General features: G+C 39.7%; 1 protein-coding gene across 3 annotated transcripts; it reads right to left on the reverse strand.

Moving 5' to 3' along the window:
- Window positions 1-5,753: 5,753 nt before the first annotated feature.
- Window positions 5,754-13,414, reverse strand: LIG4 (DNA ligase 4). 3 transcript variants are annotated; one of them, XM_005601174.4, is made up of 2 exons: window positions 13,256-13,414; window positions 5,754-9,781 (listed from the first exon to the last, which is right to left on the reverse strand). In XM_005601174.4, the coding sequence occupies exon 2, from the start codon at window positions 9,751-9,753 to the stop codon at window positions 7,018-7,020; it is 2,736 nt and encodes a 911-aa protein (XP_005601231.1). In that variant the 5' UTR covers window positions 9,754-9,781; window positions 13,256-13,414; the 3' UTR covers window positions 5,754-7,017. The 3 variants fall into 3 exon arrangements, with proteins under 3 accessions (XP_005601231.1, XP_005601232.1, NP_001243858.1); XM_005601175.4 differs by having other exon boundaries at window positions 12,899-13,308; NM_001256929.1 differs by lacking the exon at window positions 13,256-13,414 and having other exon boundaries at window positions 7,018-9,781.
- Window positions 13,415-13,765: the final 351 nt, after the last annotated feature.

Genomic DNA, 13,765 nt, shown 5'->3' on the forward strand with positions numbered 1-13,765 from the left:
AAAAAATTAAAAAGGAACAAGAGTAAAAAGAAAACCCTATGACAAAGATGATAAAGATGTAAAGATGATAAAGAAGTGAGGGAGGCAATTGTCTTGAACATCCCTTTTTCCCCTGGTTGTGGTGTCTTTGCTGATAAAAGTTTAATATTTTATGAAGTTAAACCTAACAACTTCTCCCCTGAGTTTAGGTTTCCAGTCACATCGTTTTTTTCTTTTATATCTAATTCCTGAGATCTGTTACCTTATTTCTGAGTTCTTCTAACTCTGATATCTGTTGTTCTTTCATATCTCGTATCATTTTCTTAACATCTAGGTTTTTTTGAAATAGCAGGTTACAATGTTGATCTGTCTTAGGGCCATTTCTTTGTTGCATACTTTAATTCTCTGTGGAAATGTTCTCCAAATTATTCTCTTTTATTCGCATCATATCTTTGTACATTTAGCCTCAATACTTTCTGGTTGCTCATTTTTAGGTGAGATTAATTTCCTGAACATTTAGAGGAAAATATAGTTAACAGTAACTTTTCTAACTTCACAGAACTGTTACTTTTCCAAAATATGGTGGTTTTGCTTCTGAAAATGTTGTTTCTCTTTCTCCCCCGCCCCACACCTTTATCTGGATGATCTATTGTATCTGTGTTGCCCACTTTTTATTCCACTCCCAGTAGTTTATCTTCCGTCCTGGGAAGAACAGGTGATGGTGGCTCAGTTTTGAGAATTCATAGGGTCTAGACTGTGCCAGGCCCTTCTCATCCAGTTAGGGCTCCTTTCTCTCACCTGTGAATGGGTTGGACAAAATCTCTCCCAGTTTCAGTGGGGGTTCTGCCTGGCCCACTGTGCTTTCCAGCAAGTACCTGCCACCTAGTTACGTAGTTTCTGGTTTTCTCAGGCCCCTCAGAGGCCCATATAATCCCTCTGTTTTCTTCACACAAACACTGGTCCCACGCAAGTCTTGTAGCTCACCTGTTCATGCTCACCTCTTGCAGGGCTGGACTTATGGAGGTACATCACCACTGGTTCTGTTGTAAATGCTGTCCATGGGTTTTGGGTTACTGTCTAGTTGCTCTGTCTGATTTTTATGTGGGAATTTGCAGAGACTGAAACAATATTGCTGCCACTGCCACCATCATCCCCACATTCCAAAAGCTATTGGCTTTTCTGAAGCAGTCTCTTATCACATTTAAGCAGTCTCTTATTTTTATTTTACTTAGTTTTATCTCTTTAAGGCAGAATGCTGTTGAATTTCATATATCAATTTTTTAGTCTATTAATATAGTTGCATGATCTAATATATTTTTTAATATAAGATCATCCTCACTTTGTGAAAATTGAAGACCACTTGGAAATATTTTATTGCTCTTCTCTTTGCAATATTTAACATTTAAAAAATGTTATCGGGATGGTTTGCCTCTAACTATGTCGTCAATAGTTTTTAATATTTAAGCAATTTTATCTAAATAGAATTTACACAGAGTAAAATGTGCAAATCATAAGTTCAAGATTTTTAACAAATATATATATCTGTGTGATCAACACCTTCCCCAGAGGCAACTCTGTTCTGATTTCTGTTACCATAGATGAGTTTTGTCCCTTCCTGAACTTCAGATAAATGGAGTCATACAATGTGTACTCACTGGTATCTGGCTTCTTTCACTCAATAATGGGGATCCATACATGCAATTGTGTGCACAGTGGTTGTTCTTTTTTGTTGTTGATGAGGAGTAGAGTTCCACTGTATGAATATACCATAATTTATTTATCCATTCTTCTGCTGATAGACACATGGGTTGTCTCCAGTTTCGCTATTATGAATAAAGTTTTGAACATTCTTACACAAATCATTTTGTAAACATAGTATTTTCCTTTCCCTCATGTAGATATCTTAGGGTGGATTTTCTGAGTCACAGAGTAGGTATATAACTTTATTTTAAAATCACCATTTTTTCAAAGTGGCACCATTTTATGCTCCCACTAATAATTTATGAAAATTCTGTTTGCTCCAAATTCTGTGCTTTTGTTGTTAGGTGTCAGTATCAAGGTTATGAAACCCTAAGAAATGATTTGGGTAAACTTCCACGTTTTTTTCTGTGGTCCAAAATGTTTCAAGTATCAAAGGAATTATCTGTTCTTTTAAAGGCAATCCCCCAGGACATGTCACTCAGGAATCACTAGGGTTTATTTGGTTAAGCTGGCTCACGAGGTGGGTGTTCCTTTCTTTCTTCAATGCTCCAAGTACATCTCCCCACAAAATGATTATCTTTTCTTCTTGATGGAAGCTGTGTGTCTGTGCTCCCTTAATAGAATCTCCAACAAGCTCTTAAAATTGATGGGATGTAGCAAGAGAGAGGTCAAAGACTTTATAAGAAAATTATATATGTAATTTTAAGAGTGAAAAGCCAGGAAATGAAACTAGCAGTTTAGACAATTCTTTAAAACTGCCCGTGTGTGAAACGGACAATCAGTGAGAGAATACAGGGTTGTTTCAAGGCTGAGGGAAACAGTCTCTAGAGAACCAGGAAACCAGAGAAAGAAGGAATCGCTGATTATTCTCCTTCTCCGCTTCCCCACTAAAATCTAAATTAAATGAAGACAGGAGTTTCTGCTCATTTTGTTTATTGCTATTTGCCCAGGAACTGGAACAGTCCTGGCAGCTTAGAAGACATATTTGTGAACAAATAAAAGAGGCAAGGGGGTGCTATGGATTGAACGTCTGTGCCCTCCCAGAATCCGTATGTTGAAGCCCTCATGCTTAATGTGACGATGTTGCAGGTGGGGTCTTCGGGAGGTGATTAGGCTTAGATGAGCCCTTATTGGAAGATAAAGAGACTAGAGCTCCATCTTTCCTCCACCACGTGAAGATACAGCCAGGCAGCCATCTGTAAACCAGGAGCCCAACCTTGCTGGCACCGTGATCTTGGACTGCCAACTTCTAGAACCTTGAGAAATAAATTTTTGTTGTCGGATGGTATGTTTGTCTGGGATGGAAGCTTCCCGGTGGATGGTATTTTCATAATTTCAGCTCAAACTAACCCAGGGGGAATCAAGAAATTAGCCTTAGCCAGGAGCCTAAAACATCGTTTAAAATTCTTCACTTATCTTGAGCACTAGGTACAATCCATATTCTGTAGTGTGGCATTTAAGATCCTTCAAAAGCTATCCTATTTACCTAATCCCCCCCTCACACCTAAATCTGACTATTTTACAAATATCCCCCACACTTTTGTACTCCCCAGGGCTTTACTTAGAATTTTCCCTCTGCCAGGAAAACCTCCTAGACCGCTGTGCTTGATGAAATTCTTATCTTTCCGGAATCCACTCACTTATTAACCCCCATAGGATTAGTTGACCTCCACTGGGGAGTCCTGGGTAAGTGCAACAGATAAAAGCTGGAAAGTCCCTCCTACATGCTGGGTGCTATAATTCTATCCTCAAACATTCTGGGTGAGATAGGTGCTGCTTCCATTGGAAAGTTCAGAAACTAAGGTTCAAAGAGGTTGTGATTTGCTCAAAATAACACAGATTTTTTTTGTTTTTTGCTCAAAATAATACAGATAATTGGTGGCAGAACTGGAATTGAGACCCAGATGACTAGATTCTAGTCTGTATTCTTTTCACTACAGTATATGGCTTACCAGGGCAACCCATCAAGCCTTTAACCAGGAAAACACTTGTCTTTTGGATTCCAGTTATCTTTATCTTCTAGTACACTGTGAACTCCTAGAAGGCAGAGACTGCCTTATTCTTTTCACCCAAATGACTACCAAAGAGAGTAAGAACTTACCATATCTTGGTTGAAAGTGAATGGTAGCAGTTGTTTTCAGAATAGCCTTCATGCTGAAAGAATTCCACATTAGACGCTTTAAAGCTACACTCAACCTATTTCCCCAACAGTGAAAATTCCAAGGGGCCAAAGCAGGCTTGTAGGAGCCGATTCCAGGCAAAGCACATGGGTACGCGGTAGCTGGTCCAGCCATCTGACTTTCAGAGAAAGTACGAATGAACTTTTTCAGGACATTTCTAAGTCATCAGGGCTGCAGAAAAAGGTGGAGGAGTTCTTGAACAGTAATTATCTTGTCCTGCCTTCTGACAAGAAACCATGGCCTTGGAGAATAGGAACAAAGTAGGTTTTTCAGTCAGCTTCAGAGGATTTATTCCACTATTTATCGAATGACTGATTACAACAGTGCACAAAACAAAACCCATGTCTTCATTCTTGGAGTTATAGACTAGTGGTAGGAAATAAAGAGGTGGAAATACAGTGCCTTGGAAAAAAATAGAGTGTTGGGGGCGTGGATGGGGGAAACATGAGAGCTGAATGAGGTTCAAAGGAAAATCAAAAAGATCAGAATATGGCGGGCAAGGGAGGTAACCGGTACGAAATGAAGACAGTGAGCTAACTGAAGCCAGCAATGCAGGACCATGTCCAACAGACCACGTTAAAGACTTCGGGAGTTACGAGTGATGGGGGTTCAGTGGCAGTGACCAGGGGAATAACATGATCTGGCTTGCACCTTCAAAAGTAAAAACTTTGTTCTGGAGAACAGGCAGTAGTTAAGCAAGAGTACAGGGAGGAAGGCCAAGGAGGAGGCCACTGAAGTCCAGTAATAGGGACGGTGGTCACTGGTAAGAGTGGTGCGAGGTCATATTCCGAACATGCTTGGAAGCTCTAGCCAACAAGATTGCTTTGTATTGGAGGCATGAGAACAGATGGGTCCAAGACGACTCTATGGTTTTTGGCTTGAGCAGCTGGGTGAATTCATGCACCATTTAGTGAGGACGGGAACACTGGGAAAGATCATAAGTGTGTTTAAGAAATCAAGAGTTCCATATGGAACATTTGTAGATGAACTTATATGATCTAAGATTACTTCAAAATAATCCAGAGGTCTGTAGATATGAAAAAAGATTGACCACTGATAATTGTTGAGATTGGGTGATGTGTCCACGCAGGTTCATTACGCTATTCTCTTTTTTGCATTTTAAATTTTTTCTATGATACAAATTTTAAAAATAGTTATGGTTAGACACATTATGTAAGAGAGGCCCATTAGACTTCATGTGGAGATGTTATGTAGCTAGCTAGATATGTGAACTAGAGGTTAGCAAAGAAATCAGAGCTAAAAATATGTGGAAGTTATCAGCATATTTTAAGTCATGAGACAGGATGAGACCATATGTGGAGTGAGTGAAAAGAGAGAACAGTCTCCAGTACTAAGAAACTGAACTCTCCAACATTTAGAGATGAGAAAGATGACAGGAATCTAAAAGGTATTTTTGCCAGGATTTTCCAATGCATAGCAAGTCACTAAAAAATACGTAACGTTGAATCAGCAATTCCATTTCCAGGAATTTATCTGAAACAAATAGGACTAGTGTACACAGACTATGTAAAAGATGTACTATAATGCCCCATAGGAAAAGAAAACAGGGGTGGTGGTGAAATAACCTAAAAGTTGAACAGTAATGGGCTAGGTGGATACACGACAGCACATTCAACAGAACATTGGGCAGCAATGACAAATGTAGGTATATTTTAGTGACCTGTAAATATTTTCACAACGTATTGAGAAAAGCTAATCAAATAAAGCATTATAGTTTGGTTTATACTTATTTGTTAACACTGTAAATATGTATTTTGCACTTTCCTTACTATCAATAACTTAAAATAGTAAATATCTTTGGTGGCAAAATTATGTATCCTTCCCCCCACTACACTTATTTTGTAACTTTTCTCAATAAACACTATAAAAATATACAAGTTTAAAATTTTTAAAAAAATTCATTCAGTAATATGACATACAAAGAACCTTAAATAGGAACCTGATTTGAATCAGTCAAAAATTATATTGATACCCTAACATCTATCTGACTGAAATAACTACTAGGAATTGTTTTAAATTAAATACACTATAAGAAATTATTGTAATAGTATATTAAATATTTTATTTAAATTAAGGAATAAAACAAAATTACATACATTTTTTCCACTGTTTGGATAAAATTTCAAATTACTTACAAATAATCTACACACAGTTCCTCAGGTATCAAATTTCAAGTATTTCAGTGGTGTCATGTAAACATAGTTTTCAAAATGCATAGGCTGTATTCCAAAATTTGGCATATAAGTCCAGATGCAATATATACTCTATATACTGACTTTAAATGACCTAAGGATAAAATCATTTTAAATAGGCAAAGCAATTTACTTCTCTATAATGAAAGTTATAATACACTTGCCATTTTGACACCTACTCAATGGATCATATCTAGGAAATTCACACCTTATGAATTTTATTTATACTGGAGTATGAATTCACATAAAAATACTTTCTTTAAAACATGCTCTATTTTAGAAAAATAATTTAAAATTGCAAGGTTTTTTTTAAATCAAACTACTTTCAAGTTTTTAGATCATTAAGTTCCATCCAACTTCCCTAATTTAGCTAATGACATCATTAATAAAGTCTTACTCATGAACTTGAACTGCACCTTAAAAAGTAAATTTGTTTACAACATTTCACACTTAAAAGAGAAATTTTTAGTATTCAATCTAAAAGACACATTTTTGCAAGTCCAGTTCTAACAACTCTGCTTTTTCTTGCAATGCTTTTATTAGATAAAAACTATTATTAAATTTTCTATTTGACCTCAGAAAATCCTGTTTAGGTCAATACTTTCAATGACTTTAAAAGCTTCTAAATATATCTTATTAATATTTCAGTCAAAATTCTAGATTTCTATAGAGATATTATATAAATACCTCTTCTTTAAACTGTTTATTTGATCTTGGTTATAAAAATCATCAAATACTACGCTGCTAAAAGAATTTTTTCTTTCTTGGCTTTGAGCCATTGTCTTTTCTATCTCTAAAGTTAAAATTATCATGTTCCTATATCTAATAATACTGTTTAAGCATAAATTTTAAGAGAGAATAAAATGTAGTTTAATATTTTATCATTACCACCTGTTGCAATGAGCCGGCCAGATCAGAGGCTTTCCTCACTAGAACAGCTGGCTTTAAACCAAATATTGATTTTCCTCCTGTAACTCACACTTGTCTATTGAATCAGTTACCCAACCTTCTTGCAGGATTTTAAACTTTCTCTTAAGAGTCCTTCGAAAAGCTTTAAAAGCTGCAACACGACTATAATCCTCCCCAATGATTACATGAGACACACCCTCAGCTAAACGAGAAACTACTTTTGCTCCATGAAATCGAAGCTCCAAGGCTGTAACAGCTAATCTTGTTCCTTCGATTTTGGTACTCAAGTCTCTAATAACAGCATACAAGTCCAAATAAATGGTGTGGTGTCGAAACATACTGAGAGGAGAGTGGTCCCAGGAATATCGATATTCTAAATCAGCAATCACAGAAGCCATCTCGTTAGGAGTCTGTTCACTACAATTTTTGATTCCCGAGAACACTTCCTTCAGGTGGTTCACGTCTGTATCAACAAAGTAACTATCACCATAGCAATCATATTCACGGGCAAAATGTTCTTTTGTTGATGGGCACATATGAATCATAAAGCGAGGCTGCCATGGCACACAGCTTTTGGTCTTAAAACACTCTAACAGCCACTCAGGCTTGACAACATCATGCTTATTTGAAGAAATGATGTTTTTCACTCTGATGTTCTCAGATCCTGCGATCACACAGTATGTGTCAGGGCCAGGATTTTGTACTATATAACCACCAAATTCTGCAATTCTATTCTCCAGATCAGGCTTTGGATGGTTGTCTATTCCACTCATAACACAAAACTCCACATCTTCAAACATATTAGAAACTTTGTTTATGTTAGAAAGGTTAGGTGCTTTTAAGTGCTCGATAATTCCAATAACTTTCCTAATCTTTGGGGCAGATTTCCGCTTCTTTTCTTGTGGTTCTTCATCACCACCTACATAAAGGTGTCTGGACGCCAGCTTTCCAGATGCCTTCCCTCGAAGCTGTTCCAAGTCATCCAGAGTCAGGCATTCATGCCACTCTTTGTCTTCTCTTATCTTCTCAATTCGTGGAAAACGCAACGTGCAGCCGGTTTTATACATATCACTGGAAACAATCTCTGTTGCCTTAATCTGAACAATGACAGAATTACAAGGCTCAATGTACACTTCAGGCTTCTCTATCCCACATAAAATGCTACTTGGTGGAGCTTTTTTATGAAAAGGCTTCCAATGTTGGGCCAATTTCAAACCCAGATCATACAGTTCTTTCATGGTGTAACCTGAGCCAACACGACACAGGGTATGAAACACTGATGGTTTTTCACCAGCAGGGGGTTTCTCTGCTACAGCACACAAAAAATGAGACATCATTCCACCCCGAGAGCCTTTACCCCAATAGCCTCCGACAATTAGGATGTCCAGTTCATCTGTCAGTCCATTTACATACTCTGGTTTAATTTTCAACCATCCTTCACCTCTTTTGTCTGGCTTATAAATGGATAGAGGATGTTTTATCATGATTCCCTCTTCTCTTTTATCTATTGCTTCATTCAAAGCATCAATTACTTCTTGCTTTGTATGAGCTTGCATTTTTTGTACTATTTCTATTCTACCTGGTATCGGCATAAAAATACTACTAAGAATTTCACACCTCTTTCTTAGGGTCTCACGTCCTAGCTTTTTATTATTAACCATCAACACATCAAAGACACAATAACAAGTCTGCAGATCAGAATCTTCTACCATTCTTTTAATATCAAACTTATTCCCCTTTTGCATAAAAGTTTGTGTATTAGGGTTGTAGGCCATCATCTCACCATCAAGAATACAGATTTGTATATCTGGTTGGAATGCATTATGAATGAATGGTGTAAGAGAACCTTCCTGTGGAGAATCACCAAACTGATCCGTATAGTCATAGCCATTTCGGGAGAAGTACTGGTATACATCCCCATGCTTGTGCATTTGCATACGCTCGCCATCTAGCTTGGTTTCAATGTAGAAACTCTGGTGTTTCATGTCCTTCTCAATTCGCTCAATATTTGCGATAGCAGCTAGCATTGGTTTAAAAGCCGAGAATAAAGTGATAGAAATATCACTGAGTCCTATCAAAGGATCATGCAGTTGCCTACAAACTTTCTCCAGATCTGTGGTGACATTATGCAACTCAGCAGCATCATTGTGAAAAGCAGAAAATACAGTTTGCTCACTAACACCAAGCTTTAGGTCCTTTACAATCATCCGTATGAGCCACTTTTGTTCAAGTGCTGAACTCTGAGTGATAAGCTGAAGAAGACTCTTCTTTATTAGGTCCTTTCTTTTGGCAGAATTATTGCTGGCAACTGAGTCTAAAATGTCGTTTACTTGCTGTATGGTTAAACTTCCTTTCGGTAAAGATCTTGGTTTCAACACAAAGTATGCAATCGTTGCAAAGTCTCCAGTATCTCCACGAGTTCCAGTAGGTGTTCTGTAATTTAAAAGTTTAAGGGCATCTTTTCCATCTCTAGGTAAATTAAGCAATTCAATATAAAGCTTAGCAAGCATCGTTTCTTTGATTCCATAGGCCATTCTCTCTCTTTCTAGCTGAGGAAGAATCAGTCTCATTGCTGGATAAAAAGAGTCTGTGACATCTTTTTGGTTCTTATGAAGAGCATCATGAAATTTTCTCCAGGAATCTAAAAATTCTTTAAAGTGTCTGATTTTTTCTGCACGTCCTTTACTTTTCTGTATTCGTTCTAAAGTTGAACACAAATCTGCAAAAGGAACGTGGGATGCAACAGTTTGCGAAGTTTGTGAGGCAGCCATGGAAGCGACGGGGAATCTTCCGGTTTAACTAATAAAGCAAAAAGAGAATAACTTTAAGTAAAAGGTAAAATTCAACTAAATATGTAAAGACCTTACGGAGAGTGCTTGGTTCAAGATAAATGGTTATTAATGTTTGCTAAATGAAAACAGATCAATGCTATAAATGGTGTCTCTTTGCAACCTCTACATTTAATGAAAATCACTTATTTTACTCCGATCCTATTTAGTGTTTATTATCAAAAGTATCACCAGCCCCATTCCCTTTATTTACAATACTGAAATTAATCATTTTAATTACCTTTCTCCTTAAATTCCAACTTTCACTGAAGTAATTATTCCATTCCTTAATTATTTAGCACATAATGCAAAAGGATATTGCTGTGCTAACAGAAAAACAAATCAGGCTCAATTCCCTCCATTTCTGGGCTTCTGAGGTAAGGCCTCTCCTTACAGATCTCCTCTTTTTCTGTCACACTACCACACAGCACCAGAAACAAAACTTTTTGACACAGATGCTTTTAACAAATCTCTAGCCCACTGAATTGAAATCCGGCTTTCTAGGAAGCTTCAACTCCTACATAGACAGGGCCCTTCACAAAAAAACCCGGTGTCCTCTTCTTCCAGCCAAACAAGCCGACAACTATGCTTACTGGCACTTCACCATCACTCGCTGTGCCAAATGACTCCAGCATCCAAAACCCAACCCAAAACACCCACCCCATGAAGTCCGCACCTGATCTCTCTCTTTTAACTCTATTTTATCGCAGTTACTTACAGTTTTATAAACTGAAACTCATTCGCACACTTTTTTTGTTCATACTCCCAGGCCGGTTACGCCCCAACCATTCGCTGTCTACACATGAGCAAGGCACCAGGCTATGGGCACAGGCTGTCTGTTTCTGCCTTGAGAAAGCAGACACTCCGTAAAGACAAAGGGACGTCATGGGGACTAGTTATAAAATGTTAAGGGCTTTAACAAAAATAAAACAAAAGTAAAACGTCATGAGACAGAGCTTTTCACTGAAGCATCTTCCAAACTCAGAGAGGAAACAATGGGTACCTAGCTGGGCTACGGTCTAGAGTACTTCCTAAAGTGGTCACCACGAGTATGAAATTTCTTTCCAGTTTTAAGTATTCATGCAGGTTCTATTAGAATCTATTAGATACCAGAGCTATTTTAATATGGTTTAAACTATGTAACACTAAAATGAACTAACTTTTCCAAAAAAGACTTCAAGCAAAAATGTGTGCTCCAGTAATATAAACCATGTCTTATCTTGTGGTGTCAGACACCTCCCAACACATGCCCAGAGCAGCTTCACAGGGAGTGGGCACCACATAGCGTAGAGAGCAGGAGATGCCCCTACTCCAGCAAACAAAAGACAATCACACACACCATCCGCACAAGACTACATTATCTAACATGCAGCACAAGAACTCGAAGGGCTAATTACAGTTACTGGGTTTACTAAACCGCGAGTCTCCGGAGGTCAGAAACTGTCTCATAATGTGCCAACAGCACCTGGCACGTAGGAGGTTTGCTTGCTGGATGAATTCCTGGAGCTGAGTTCCTGGAAAATCACACTAGGGAAAGCTAGGAGCCGGTTTCACAAACACGCTCCCCAAACGCCTGGTGGGATTCAGTTTGATTACAAACAACTCAGCAGCTACAACTGCACTGGGCAAGTTTCACCACAACCATTTTGGTGGCCTACAGGGAATAAAGCTGCACTTCTCAGTCTGACTCCTGACAAAGGAAACCCAACTTCTGCTGAGTTGGTTAGACCAAAAGATAAACCCATGAGAGACCCCGTTCCTGAGACTTTTATCTCTGAATATGGTACCCGCTTCCCCTTACTGTGTCTCCTCTGCATAACTGACTACACCACCTGGTTAACTATGTTCAACGTCCTACCTCTCAAAACATGCTCCCTCAAGCCAGTACATTATAGCATATAACATTATATTTACAATTTATACATAACGCATATAAAGTGAAGTATGTTAAGAAATACTTCTTTGAATGTTCAAGATTAGTATAGTTTCTGATCTATCTGTAGATTCTGTACGGTCCCAAAGTCAAAGTTTCCCTCAACAGGTCCCAGGCAAAGACTCAGATTACTTTATAATCATGTTGAAATCCAGGTAACAACGTGGATATACATGCATCATAAAACCGTTATATAGATAACAAGGATTCTAAAATTAGTATAAAATGAATAGGCTTAAATATTTTTACTTATTAAAATTGCATAAAAAGTCAAATTTTAGGATTTCCACTGCTTTGTATATGCTCTCTATTTTTATTTTCTGGATTCTGGATTCTGATGTTTTCAATTTGCAAAAAAACAAAACAGAGAAGTCAGTGGTTAGGGCCCAGGCTTTGGAGTCCAATAAATCTGAGTTCAACTGTGGACTCTAACGTTTAACAGCTCTGTGATATGGGGCAACGATTAAGCTTCAGTTTCTTCAAGTGTAAAATGGAGTTAATAACCAGGCAGAAATTAGAATGACATCTGATAATTTACAGAAGGTGCTTAACACATTCCCTGGCATTTAGGGAGCCCTTGATCAATTTTAATACTATAATGCTTGTTGACCTAAGCAACATTTAAAATATAAATATTACAAAATACTAAGCAAATAAGAAGAGGGGGACGCTTCGCTTTTTGATAATGATGAGCAAAGCTTTCAAGAGAATGAATACAAGTAATCAGTACACAATAATGACTCATCAGCCATTCGGGTGCCGCCTGCACAACCAAACACACTAGCAAGGTTGCATTAAGTGAATACGGGAGATGATTCACTGCTATTTTATTGGAGAGAAAGTGACTGGTACTATCGAAGCTTCCTTCGTGCAACCCTTGACAAGACATAGGGTTCACAGCAGCCTACCTTTCACCACACTTGGTGACGTTTTGGGAGAATCCCGGCAGAAAAAAATTAGCGGTGAAAAACTGCCAGAAGGCTGTGGGATCCGGGAAGTTAATGAAAGACAAAGGGTAGAACAGAAATAAAGTAATTCCCTCCAACTCCACCCGTTCACTCCTGTAAAGTCACTGGAGGGGTCCTCACCACTCCTCTGCCCCCAAACCCTCAACAGAGGCCAGCTGAATCCCGAGCCTTCGACACGCGGCCTTACCTCTCGTCCCCAGCGGCCGGGTGGTCGTCACAACCACAACGTATGCAATGAAGGCAGCCCCCACGGTTCTCGAGAGTCAAACGCGGCAGAAACTACAGTCCCCTCGCCCCACGTCCCAGGGCTGGGGGTCTACATCAAGAGCCCCGAACAAGCACCCGGGGTCCGAGGCAGCGCGGTCGCCGAGGAGTCCGCGCCCCGACCTGCGAAGCCGGGGGCGGGGAGCTGCAGCACTTTCAGTCCAGGAGTAAGAAGAAAACCAACTTTTCACACCACAGGAGTTTGCGGGACCGAGAAGACGCGAGGCGGCCCCCTCCTGCTTTGCTCACCCTGCCCAGCGCCCGCCGGCCCAGACCTCACCTCCGCTCGCTCCGGGGACCATCAGGCCCCTCCTCGGCGGAGCCTCGGCACACACCAAACCGGAAGCCCGAACCCGAGGAGCCGGTTCAGCCAGCTGCTCCTGGCGCAGGCACAGGCGCCACCTGCGGGCGGGCGAGGCCGTGACGTCACGGTGATAATGTGCGCACGCGCAGTGGCGGGCGGGATGGGCTCTGCGAGGAGTGCACACTTTGTGCGGCTGCAGAGGACCCGAGGTTGCCCTGGTTACAGTGTGACTACTAGCATTACTCCCGTTAGCCTCAGCAGCAGGTGCTCATTGCAAGCATCTGACCCACAAGAGTGTATTTCGTCGCTGAGACGCAAGAACACTTTGTGCACTGGCTCCTTATGGGGACCACGAGCCTGAGCCCTTTCTGCTTGGCCCGCTCCTTAGCAAGTGACAGCCTCTCACAGTAGTGTTCCCTGTATGTAAACAGGGGTACCCACACTCATCTTGCCAATTAGTTATGAAAGCGCCCAGGGGAGATGAGG

Source organism: Equus caballus, chromosome 17 (genome assembly GCF_041296265.1).
Source record: "Equus caballus isolate H_3958 breed thoroughbred chromosome 17, TB-T2T, whole genome shotgun sequence".
Taxonomy (NCBI): Eukaryota; Metazoa; Chordata; class Mammalia; order Perissodactyla; family Equidae; genus Equus; species Equus caballus.

Bases quoted from the DNA above. Each gene is read 5' to 3' on its own strand.
- LIG4 (XM_005601174.4), bottom strand. From the start codon at position 9,753: ATGGCTGCCTCACAAACTTCGCAAACTGTTGCATCCCACGTTCCTTTT.